The 12,681-nt window shown below is 42.3% G+C and overlaps 1 protein-coding gene across 3 annotated transcripts in view; it reads left to right on the top strand.

The window, feature by feature from the left end:
* The window catches only part of adcy2b (adenylate cyclase 2b (brain)), a 76,513-nt gene that overhangs the window by 8,579 nt on the left and 55,253 nt on the right, over positions 1 to 12,681 (top strand). For 2 of the 3 annotated variants that reach the window (XM_033637694.2, XM_033637695.2), the window contains exon 2: positions 6,786 to 6,983. The exons of the other annotated variant lie outside the window; for it this stretch is intronic. In XM_033637694.2, coding sequence (XP_033493585.1) covers positions 6,786 to 6,983 — 198 coding nt within the window. The remainder of the gene's footprint in view (positions 1 to 6,785; positions 6,984 to 12,681) is intronic. 3 annotated transcript variants of the gene reach the window in all.

Raw genomic sequence — 12,681 nt, forward strand, 5'->3', positions numbered from 1 at the left:
AACCAACTTTTCAGGTTCCGAATAAACTTATTTTGGTCAAAAATTCTCCAGGTGGGAACCGGAACAGAACCCGTTCCATGTTGGTGGAAAAGGGGTATGATTGGTAGTTCAGCTCAGCACACAAGAAACAAAACAGAAGTGAGGAAAGTAAACAAATGACTAAAGTCAAGAGGAAGTGAAATCAAAACAATCTTGTTTTATTAAGTAAGATTATTTTTTTAATCCATTGAGCTCTTTAGCAGAAATTGTTTTAATTATTTGTGTTACTGGTCACTGGTGCATCGTAAGTACAATTTACTCTTAACATCAGGTTGTGTTGTTAATGTGCTGCCTGGGTAACTAGCGTCTTGAGTCCGTCCTGTCAATCTTCTGGTTTCTCTTTTTTGAATTACAAATACAGACGACTATCGCCTGCTTGTGCTTCCTTTCACGCAGAATGTACGTGCTGGCTGGCCATTGGCTGTAGTCCTTGCTGTGTGTCCAAGCGCAACTTTTTTGCTTAGTCACAGGTGACGTGAGGCGACATAACAGTCGGCCTTTGTCGCCACTAGTTCTTTGATTTGGGTTTGGATCGTTTGGGCCTTTAATGTCAAATAAAGCAGAAAAACCAAAAAATTAATCTTAGAAAAAAGAAAAAGATTGTAGAAAGCTCCACCAGAGCAGCAGAGGACGATATGAAACTGTTTATGCACGCTGAGCACTACTCTCCATTATAGCTAAAGTGACTGTGATGTGCACAATAGGTGGAGTGCCCCTTTAATGTTGAAAGATGATTGTGATTTTAAAATCAGGAGCAACTCCATTTGCTTCGTATGATTTAGTGCTGATTGGGCTGTCAAGCTAACATTCAGATTTCCCTTTATAAATCCCTGTTACCCATTTTCTGAGCTGTAATACCATAAGTGTCTTTACCATTTTCCCATGGTCTTTACATGTGCGTCATTTATTATTTGGCCAGTGGGTATCTTTGCTTGTATGACTGTAGTTCAGACTGGGTTGATCCTGTCAGTGCTGTGCCCTCTGGCCTGCATGATGAAATGACTGTTTCTCCACTCCGTTGTGATGAAGGCCCGCCCTGGGGTGCTGTGACGAATGGATCTAAGTTCACAGAGTGAAGTAACAAACTCTCTCCTGATGTCTTGAATAGAAATAATCACAGGCACTGTATTCTGAAATAATAGATTTTGAAATGTGTGAACACAGTTTTGTCACATTTCAAATGTGTTTCATTGGAGGCAGTATCAAACTTTTCATTTCACGAGAACAAGTCCTTTGAAAAAGTGATCAGGACTTCAGAAGAGCTACCTATTATATATATATATATTATATATATAGTGTGGGAGTGGCCTATTGGAATCCATTTTGTTTGAGGCCATGCGGCAAGGTGAGTGTGCTTGTTGATCCTGTAAGTCCAGTTAGCTCCTTTAACTTTAGCTTATATTGTAGTTATGCTATGTAGTGTGTGAAATAGAGTATGGTGAATGTGACAGGAAAGCTAGTATCAGCATTGCTTCTGCCTGGAGCTCGCATGTATGGAGCCTGGGTTTGGTTGAAGATGGCAGTGCTGTTTGGGCTGAGAAAGCCATGTGTAAGTAAGAAGGAAATCCAGGAAGAGGAAGGTTATTTAAGTGTGGGAGTGGCCTATTTGAATCCATTTTGTTTGAGACCATGCTGCAAAGTGAGTGTGTTTGCTGATCCTGTGAGTTCATTTATCTCCTTTAACTTTAGCTTACATTGTAGTTATGCTATGTAGCATGTGAAATAGAGTATGGTGAATGTGCTAGTAAAGGTAGTATCAGCATTGCTTCTGCCTGGAGCTCGCATAAACGGAGCCTGGGCTTGGTTAAAGTTGGCAGTGCTGTTTGGGCTGAGATCACTGTCCAGCCTCCTGGAGGTGTCATTGTTGTGAGGGCTCGTCCTGGGGAGGTAGACTGTACAGCCTAACCCGGCGGGGGAGTGTGATAGCCTAACAAGGCTTCCTTCCCTGGGTCTACCTCCTCTGTGGTAGTATAGGTAAGGTAAAGGAGGTTGTTCGGTTAGTGTGGGGAGCAGTGAGACCTGGCATTAGGGGAGTGTCTCTGGGACGCCAGAGATCACTGTCTAGCCTCCTGGAGGTGTCGTGGGACTAACTAGACGAAACACCGGTGAAAGGAGGTTCCCACCCGATGACCCCAAAGACATGTTAGTTATCACTGCTCACGGGTCTGTATAGTTAAGCCTTGCCATAATAGCTTATCGTAGGGCTTAGGAGGTTATTCACTGAGCGCTGATCCTTTTTTTTTTTCTTTTTTTTTTTTTTTATTAGAGCACAAACTTCTTGTGTTTATTTGAATGCTTCAAACTGTGTTGAATAATTTATTTCGTAATCTTTTGGGTCAAACGCTGGCTGCTCTGCAACCGTTGACCTGTTTCAGCAGCATGTGTTAACGTTCCTCTGCACTGAAAATGGAGCACTCAACTAAAAGTTTGTTGATTATTGATGGTTTTCATAACCAAGCTGAGCCAGATTGGAGAAATCTGCCACGAGTGCCGCCTCATCATGCAGAATAAATATTGAACAGGCACCAATACATGCAAAGTGCATACACCACCATGATTTCAACTCCAGCATCTGTGCCCCCTCTCCCCTTCTGTCTCTCTCATAATGTATTTGGTATCATTGGTATTGTGTCATTTCACTGCTGAATTATTAGATTAGCGCATCTCTGCTGCCACTGCTACTGCTGCTGCTATGTCTCCCTGTCCCCCCCCCCCCCCCCCCTTTTTCCTCCCAGTATAATAGCTGGATAAACCAGACTGGGCTAAAAAAAGGAAATAATTGTTCTGGATGACAATGCAGTATATTATGGCAGGCAGGCACAGCTCCCTCCCTCTATGCCATGTCGAGGGAAATGGCTTTAAATGGTTTCAAAAGGGTTTTAACAGGATTAAATGGCCTACAATCAGAAATGTGCAAAGTGCAGATGCTTCTTTTTTTTCTCACCACGGATAAATGAAAATACTGAAGTGGTCAGAGAGCAGCTAACCTGTGGTCGGGTGTCTGTGTGTGAGCATACAGTTGGTGTGAAATGTGTTTGGAGGCCAAAGGATGGGTCTGTGTCACCGCTGTCCACTCAGGTGTTGCTCTGGTGTTTGCAGTCTTGCTCACATCCTCATTGCCATTCAGTGTGCGCTCCAGGCTGACTGTATAGCTGGCGTGGCGTCAGCAGTCAGATCCCATGGGATCCCTTTGCCAGTCCCTGACTCATACTACCTCTGCTCCATCCTGCTGCTACACTAATACACAGCAAAATGCTCCCTTCCTGCATTTGCTTTGGCAATACAGCCTCTGTTATTCTCAACAATCAGCTCGAGCCAATAAACTGTCAAATCAGCCCCAAATTCAAGGTTGACTCTGTGACATCTTCTCATTCTGTTACATAAAAGCTGCTCCAGTGAATTACATGTTGAGCGAATCCAGCACATTTCTGTGCCCACACTGATGTTCATTTTACTGTAAAATCGGTGACATCTAATCACACAGTGGCTTGCTAATTTAACATTTACAGCTGCTGGACCTGTCAGTGCAATCATGACTTCGGAATAACTTAAAAAGCTTTACGTGGGTGTCGGGTAGGATCAGGTCTGTGAGTGCGCTCAGTGTGTGGAAGCTCTCAGCCCTCTCTTTGAGCAAATGATGGTGATTTTGCTGCTGTTCCATAATTTACACAGCCCAAAGAGGGCAAAAGGACTTAGAGAGTACTTTATTCTTACCCCGTGTGTGCATGTTTGTGTACGATGGGCTTTTTGCATAGTAAAGTATTTTTCAGGCAAAATCAGAAGAGGTGCTTTGGCCACAGAATATATAATTATGTTTAGGACGCACAGCCATGCAGAGGTTTGGAACAAGTCAACAGGATGTGCAAAGGATAAAGGCATTGGTGCCGCAGTCTCCTCCTGTTAACACTTATAATTTATCACGTGAAACATACTTGAATTTTACCAGATAATTGCACAAATCTGGTTAATCATTTCTCCATATTGGGAACATTTTATTGACCCACAGTTTATCCTAGCATTATATTTTGAGAACATTCATGTAGTGATTGTGCGAATGATATTCTGACAGCTACTTGAGATCATTTGCACTTGATTTTGGAAGTTTCAGGGAACTAAAATCAATAATCTTGACATAGCAGACTGAGGTGGACACCAAGATGTGAGAGCAAGCTCAGCCCTGCACTGGCTACTGACCAAATACAGGATTGATTTTAAGGTTTTTTTATTCGTTTTCAAAGCCATACGTGGACTGACGCCCCCGTGTGTTGCCGAACTTCTCTGCCCCCACTCCAACTCCCGACCTCGTATATCCTCAGAACAATGTCTTTGACTGTCCCACGATCGAGGCTGATGGGTAAGATAGATCGTGGCGTAGTGGTAGCTGCTCTAAAGCTCTGGAGTAGCCTTCATCTCTCAATGAAATGCTCCCCCTCCATTGACACTTTTAAGACAGATCTTAAAACATACATGTTTTCAGTGGTCTTTGGTTGTTTGTAGTGGTTTTAATATTTTAGTATTTTATAATCTTTTTTCATCTGTAATTGTTCTTGCTGGTGTTATTCTGTTTTATATTTGTGCACAGTTTTATTGCTTTATATTTATGTGTCATTCATTTATTTAGTCCAGCACTTTGGTCAGCTGTGTTTTATAAATAAACTTGACTCGTCTTGACTTAGCTGCCTTGTGAAGAAAAACCACAGCCAGATTCATCACTTCTTTGACACAACTGACCTGTTAGGATGAGTGTTTTTTTTTTTTCCTGTGTACATCCTCTTAAACTGTGAACATGACAAAGTGAGAGTGAGGAAGAGGCTGTGGAGGATGAGGAGCGGTGTGAGGGAGGTCTGGTCGGAGTCAAAGGGAGAGATAGTGTGAGTGTGTGTTGACAGCTTCTAAATGCTGACTTTGACAGCGTGAGCGCAGAAGTGATGCTGTAGCACATTCTCTGGGCTCAGACTGTCTGTCTGCCGAACTGTGTGCCGTCTGTTCATCTGTTTGTGTGAGTGTGTGTCATGTTGTACCTCTATACTTATGAGGACTGAATGTGCTCACTGGGACACAATAACAAGGAGAAATCTCCCAAAGTAAGCACCTTTCTTATGTTATTCTGACCTTGTTTTATTGGGTATCAGGTGGAAGAGAAGTTTTAGGTTAACCTGACCTCTAATAAGCATAGACTGCAAAAAATAAAAGACATAGCCACCATAACGTCACCCATTGGTTTGTAGAGTCCTATTTTGAAGCTTCCAGTCTAGCATCTTGGATTGTTGGAGCCAGAAGTGATCATATTTGGATGTGAGGGTGGAGCTGTAGAGGAATCTAACTGATGGATGGATTACTTAACGGGCCAACTGGGCAGTGTCAGAGGCCCTGCTGGCCTTCAAATGGAAAATGTCACTCAAATTAACATATACCAACCAGGAAGACACACAGAAAGACAACAGATATGCAAAAGAACTGAAAAGAGACAGAATTACTACAAAAGGGGCAAAATAACCAAAAAGAGACACAAAATCATCACAAGAAGATACAAACTGTCCAAAAAGAAACAAAAAATGAGTACAGGAAGTGGTAAAACAACTAAAAAGAAATATAAAATGACTAAAAAGGGGCAAAACAACCAAAATGACAACAAAATGACTACAAAAAGGAGCAAAACAACCAATAAGAGCCAGAAAATGAGTACAAAAAGTGGTAAAACAACCAAAAAGAAATAAAAATTACTAGAAAAAGGGGCAAAACAGCCAAAAAGAGACATATAAAATGACCGAAAAAGGGGCAAGACAACCAAAAAGAGACATAAAATGACTAAAGAAGGGGCAAAACAACTAAAAGAAGACACAAATTGAGTATAAACAGGGGCAAAACAGCCAAAAGGAGACATGAAGTGACTAAAACAGGGGGAAACACAACTAAAAGAAGACATAAATTGAGTACAAAAAGGCCAAAACTACCAGTAAGAGGCATAAAATGACTAATAAGGGGGCAAAACAACCAAAAAGAGACATGAAGTGACTAAAAAGGGGGGAAAACAACACAAATTGAGTATAAACAGGGACAAAACAGCCAAAAAGAGACATAAAATGACTAAAGAAGGGGCAAACCAACTAAAAGAAGACACAAATTTAGTATAAAAGGGGCAAAACAACCAAAAAGAAACAAAAAAACAACTAAACAGACACAAAATGACTATGAAGCGACACAAAAGGAAAGCAAGAAATAAAAGAGGTCCATTGTCTCATAATCGGCTCGTGATCTCTCTCACAGACTGTGTCGAGGCCTCGCAGACAGCCTGTCACTCAAAGCAGTCACGCCCTGAACTATGCATCATTTTAAGCCTTATAAGAATTTAAAGAGTGAGTTATATATACTGTTTGGATACTATGACAATTGGCTTCAAAGCCCGGTACACTTCCCGGGGGGCTGCTGTGTTTGTACTTGGAGTGCGCGGGATTTAAAACAGAAGTGGGTGGGACCTCACCAGAGGATGTTATCTTAAGCCTGAAATTGATGTGGGTTGATCAGGAGTTGCTATATTTGATATTCATTAGAAAACTATTTATAGAAAAATCTCAGAATTGAGCTTCAGACTATTTTTGATCACGAGGAATACACACATCTACCCAAATGAGGACTTTCCTTCATCACAAGTACAGATAGTGACACGTTTTACTCACACGATACTCGCACTGAATATTCGTCTCACCCTGACTGATGATTATCTCTCTTTCTTCTTCTCTCTCCAGAACACAGAGGACCACTTGACATTCTTGATCACGGTTCCCACTGCTCTCTTTCTCTTCTTGTCCATCTTCATCCTCGTCTGCATTGAGTCGGTCTTCAAGCGTATGCTCGGCCTCTTCTCTCTCCTTATATGGGCCTGTCTGGTCACCATGGGTTACCTGTTCATGTTTTCAGGAGGGATACTCAGCCCCTGGGACCAGGTACATGAATCTCCCTGTGTTATGTGTGTGTGTGTGTGTGTGTGTGTGTGTGTGTGTGTGTGTGTGTAATACAACATGCAGATGCATCTGTGACTATGGTTTTACCTACTGTACTGTAAATAGGCTATAACAGCATTTCTGGCTGCACATATGTGGGAGTGCAATCAGTTTAACTGAGTCTTCGCTTGGCTCCACCCACTTAGTTTCTGTTGCCATGCCTGTCAAGCTTTCTATTCTTACATGGCACATCATGTAGTTTACAATGGTGGCAGATTTAACACTCAAAATCCTCAGTCATTCCCGAAGCAGTGGGCTCTTGATTTCAGACAGAGGCAGACAAAAGCAGGCTCCTCAGCTGGTGACCGTTGATTCAGTCAGCTGTAGCTACGTAGCTCACTGAGCAGCTAACGTTTCAATGTTTCTATCTGGCTCTGCCTGGAAAGAGAACTTTGTAGAGGGATCTTAAACATCCACTTGATGGTTGAGGCTGCGTGAAGCTGACGATCTGGATGATCTTTGTAAAAGATAATGAAATAAAAACCAGCACTGTTCAGTGCTGAGTTTACAGCTTGTTATCTCTAATATTATGATTATGATAAAGAGAAGACTGAGACCAGCTCCCACGTATTGAGGAAATCCTACACAATGACTGTGCTGTCTACAGGGCTTTTTATGTGACCCATAAAACCACCAAACAATGTAACATGAAACGCCCCAAGCCTGTGAGGTAATGCTGGGTTAGGTTACTACAAGGGCTGTCACAGGCAACAAAATTTACTTTATGAGCTTGACTTTAAATTTATGTTTCAACTCAGTGCTGCACTGCTGCGACAGTGAGGTCTTAAAACCATGACTTAGAGGTAGGAGACAAATTCAGAGTGCTTATTCTGTCAGGTACAGTGTTTGTTTGTTTGTTTTTTTGAAAGGATTACGATGGTCCACGTTGAGAAATAAAACATGAGTGCATGTACAAAATGTGCAGCACACTTCAGTAAAGAGCTTAAAGCTATAGTGCGTAACTTCTACAGGTCCGTAAATGTCCATTTCACCCAAGCCACTACTAGAGGAGATGACACAATGCTGATTAAGCCGATCGGCTCCTCTAACATCTTGCAGTATTTTTCAATATATATCATTTTTAGTATGCGTGTCGACCGGCAACATTCCTGCGCTGGCACACAGGAAATGCTTCCTCACAACAAGAAGGGAGGGGGAGGAAGAGTGGAGAGTGTCATATCAAGAGGTAGAGCGCAGGTAGAAAGAGAAAGCAACATGGCGGAGAAGCGGCCGAGACACGGTTCAGAAGTGGATCCTACCACAAAGGCAAGTGTTACTCTGTGTACACGGCGTGTGGCGAGTGTTACTCTGTGTACACGGTGTGTGGCGAGTGTTACTCTGTGTACACGGTGTGTGGCGAGTGTTACTCTGTGTACACGGTGTGTGGCGAGTGTTAATCTGTGTACATGGAAGTGCCGCCGGCTTATTAGTTGTAATAACGCATTATCTGCTGAGAGGCGACAGAAGTTACGCACTATAGCTTTAACAAACAAAAATACTCCATAGCTCCATTTACTCTGAGCTCAGTTGAAAATTGATGAATCTGTCATTATTCTACTTCAAAAAAAATTCTCCACCTGTATGCTCAGCTTGTTGGTGGTAGTCAAACTCAAAGTACTTGAAGTACTCTAACTCAGTGATATTTTAATTCCTTTTGATACAAGGTGCAGATTACTTTTGACTTGTAAACTGAGCCGTCCAGAAGTTTTTTAAAGTGAAATGAGCCATCCAGCAGCGCAGTGGTGTCGTTATTTTCCATCGCTGCAGCAGCAGGATGCGCGAGGCCAGTACAGCAGCTAAAAAAACAAACAAAAAAAAAAACATGTTATGTTCAAACGTTTAAGCCGTTAACGCTGACACCCCTAGTTTCTACTAGTAGTAAGAGCGTTATCTGGACTAGGGATGCGCGTGATAAGTCGTCTGAACGAAATTAATTAGTGTTTTATTCATGTACAAGACTGCTTAACTGTCATGCAACTGCCTGCCACTAGTGGGTGCTACAGAGCCATCAGACAGCAGTCCCCCTCCCCGCGGTAATGCTCGAGTACACTTGATTATAATTTACATGTTGTTTTATTAACTTTAAGGTGAATTGCTGTCATTTCTGTCACATAATCTACAAGGTTCAATGTGCCCCACATTTCAGAGGCTATTTATTTATTTCAGATGTTATTTTAGTGGTTAACTTTTGACTGAGTTGCCGTTGTGTTCACATTCATACTGCGCGCAAAGTGTCTCGTATTTCAGCAGCTTTTAAAATCCAACATGGTTGTTGAAGATTGTGATTAAAGTTTTCAAAGGGCTCTTAATGCACACAATATTTTTTGGACAGTGTTTCAAATACTTAACAATTAATTCTGCTAAATTTTGACTGTTTTCTGAGTGTTTTCCTTTTTAGACTGGTCAACTAATCTTAATTAAAATTTTCGTTTAGTTGCCAGGAACATCCCTAATCTGGACATGCTTATGTTTACATCTTACATTAGAGCAGACTGTTAAATCCATACGTTGCATCTTAGCTCTGTATTTGTGGTTTTGGAGAAAGCAAAAAATAAGTCACCATTTTAAGTATCTATATATGTATAGTATCATATGTATAGTAAAGCATCACTTTTAGTGCAGCCCCATAAACTTAATTTCAACATGCAGAGATATCCAAAGCTTGACGAGCCTGCCATACATGGTTAGTTACGGTTGCTAAGTTACGATTGTTAGGAAAATGGGTTAAGCAAATGGTCAGTTATTATTAGCAAAAACATGATGATCCATATGGCATCTATCTTCCATGAATCCCAGCTCTGTGGAGTGCACTGGTTAAAGTGGTCCTATTGTCAGATGCTTCAGTCTCTGCTCCTTCAGGGTTATCTTTAGCCTCTTTATTGTCTCTCTGACTGAAGCGCTCCTCTCCTGGTCCGTCAGTTTTGGTGGGCGGCCCTCTCACAGCAGGTTTGTTGCCATGTTTTTCCCCATTTTGTAACAGTGGATTTAATGGTGCTCAGTGGAAAGTTCAAAGTTTCTGATATTTTTTAGGACCTAACTCTGATCTGTGCTCCTCCAGAAATGCATCCCCAACCTTTTGGGAGAGCTCCTCAGTCTTCATGGTGCCACTTGCTTGGTGGTGCCTGGTCCTTTCAGAACAGGTGTATTATGTACACTAATGATGTTTCTCAAAGTCAAGGATCCGTCCTTGGTAGGATGAGTCCTTCCAAGGACAGATCCTACAGAGGCAAGGCAAGAGTCCTTCCTACATTTGGTGAACACACATTGGAACAGGCAAACAAGTGTCCTCAGGAGTACGTCACATTGGAAAGCGTAAATTAGGAGGTTTCTGTCAGTGCTTTTTTATGCTTGTATGGTAAAAACTCCGGGAGATCTTAATGTCTAAATCCTGCCGAGCTCCGCTGGCGCAGATTTAATTGAAGAGGCCCCACCTTCACCTCCAGCAAATCATCCGCAATGACTTGTGGGTATTTTATAGCTGCTGAGGATACACATTTGCATCTTTGAAAATCCTCTGAATGAAGGACTCAGTCCTCAGTAGAATTTAAAGGATCCTTGACATTGGAACAGTCCTGAGGTGGGATTTGATGATATAGCATCCTTGAAATTCAGCCATTTAAGGACTCTTCCTTGACGTTGAGAAACACCCTAAGATCAGGTGGACTGTATTTAAGTAATTATGTGACTTTTGAAGCTGATTGGTAGTGCCAGATCTTATTCAGGGGTGTCATAAAAACATCCATTTAAATTACAAGTTGTAATGTAACAAAATCGGAAAAACACCAAAGGAGTTTATGTACTTTTGCAAAGCACTGCAGCAAACCAACCAAATAACTGTACCTGCAAAGGAAATGCACAAAAATATCACAGCAGTAGCAAGCTGAAGGCATTCTCCAGCTATTTATTATTACACTCCCACAAAGTTGGGGGATTCACAGTAGACAGATTAAAAAATGAATCAGCACAGATATCTTAGTTTCTGCTGGTCAGATTCCAACAACAGTGGAGCCCCTGGAATGCAAGCAGCAGCATCTTTTTTAATTTGACTTTCTCTGCCTGGTCAATGAAGCAAACAATAAATGAATACATGACTAAGAATAATCAAACCTGATAATAACAGTCTGACTTCTGACACGCTTATTTGTTTGTCTGATTACAAACGTGTGAGGAGTGTTCTTCACACATCCATCCATCAGTTTATGCGTGCCTTTGTATACGCTGGCATGACTGTACGTGTGTGCATACGTGCAGTGGAGAGCGCAGAGTTAATTCCACCTGTGACGAGTGTTAATGAGACCTGATGAGAGCTGGAGGTGAGCACATCAGCAGACAGACACATTAGTTTTCAGCGCCAGACTCCTTCTCCCTCTGTCTCAGGAATCCTATTTTCTCAATCTAGCGCCCTGTCCCCCCCTATTCATCAAATCCCATTTTTCTCTCTCCAGCTTCTACACCTGCCTCCTCCTCTACTGTTAAGACCCCCCCCCCCCACCCCCACCCCCCTCCACCCACCCCACCATGCCCAAATTTCCTCTTTCCCCTCGTCCTTCCCCTCCTCTCCCTCCCTCCCCTCTCTGTGGTGGAGATATTTTTATCATCAGCCACCTGTGAGAGCATAATCATTCTGCAATATTAATCACTCTATTCTGCTCCCATGACTCTCCCACTTATATCTCTATCTATCTATCTATCTATCTATCTATCTGTCCCTTTTGCCTTGTTTACACTGCCTCTTCAAGGTGGAAATTTCACGCTGATATGTCGCCTCGCCGTCATGTATAAAAGGTACAATCACAAAATGGTGGGACAGAGTTGTCTCGCCTTTCAGCCGGCATAGGTAGTAACAGCGCCGAAACGATGTCTGTATGAACTGGACAGCTGGCAGGATCATGGGTGTCATGGGTATGATGTTCTGATGACATGTTATGCATGCGACCCACCGCAGGAAATTTAAAAAGTAGGTGGTAGCAGTTAGCAGCTAACTCAAAGATGAAGAACAGCGAAAAATGTCTGCAGATTTTGAAAAACATGAGGTCTGTGAGCTCGTTACCCTCTGAACAGAGGGCGACATCAGATGTCATGTAACGGAGACAGTAAATGATTGTTATCGCCATGTTAAGCCATTGTTACTGTTCATGAAGCGTTGCCGATGTGTACGTGATATGTCACAGTAGAGGCTGATGCTGCCGTGTTACATGTCACAATGTCCTGCCTCTCTCCGCGATGCCGCCATGCTGTCAAAAATCACACACTGGTGCGGCATGATGTCGCTGTTGTTTGGTTCTGTGTAAAAATGCAAAAGTGGCATAAAGAAGGGACTTCAAAGCGGCTCTGTAGTGTTGTAAGATATGTAAAAAGGGCGTATGTGTCAGATCCATGGACGTATAAAGAGAACTGGATACAGCATTGGAGGCGGGGTCCTGTTCATTCCTGTGAAAGTTGTTCAATGCAACATATTGTCTGAGAACAGTTTAAATGATATCCTACAAATTTGCCAGCCTGGTGAAACCATCCTGATCTGGCATCGGTTAAAGCTTACCGGGCCAATCACAACGGTTTATTACTTTGGGGTGGGCACGTCATGAGAATAGGAGGGACAAGGAGCGGAGTGATTTCGTAAACAACCAACATGGCTACTGAT

The sequence above is a fragment of the Epinephelus lanceolatus genome, chromosome 16 (genome assembly GCF_041903045.1).
Source record: "Epinephelus lanceolatus isolate andai-2023 chromosome 16, ASM4190304v1, whole genome shotgun sequence".
NCBI classification, from domain to species: domain Eukaryota; kingdom Metazoa; phylum Chordata; class Actinopteri; order Perciformes; family Serranidae; genus Epinephelus; species Epinephelus lanceolatus.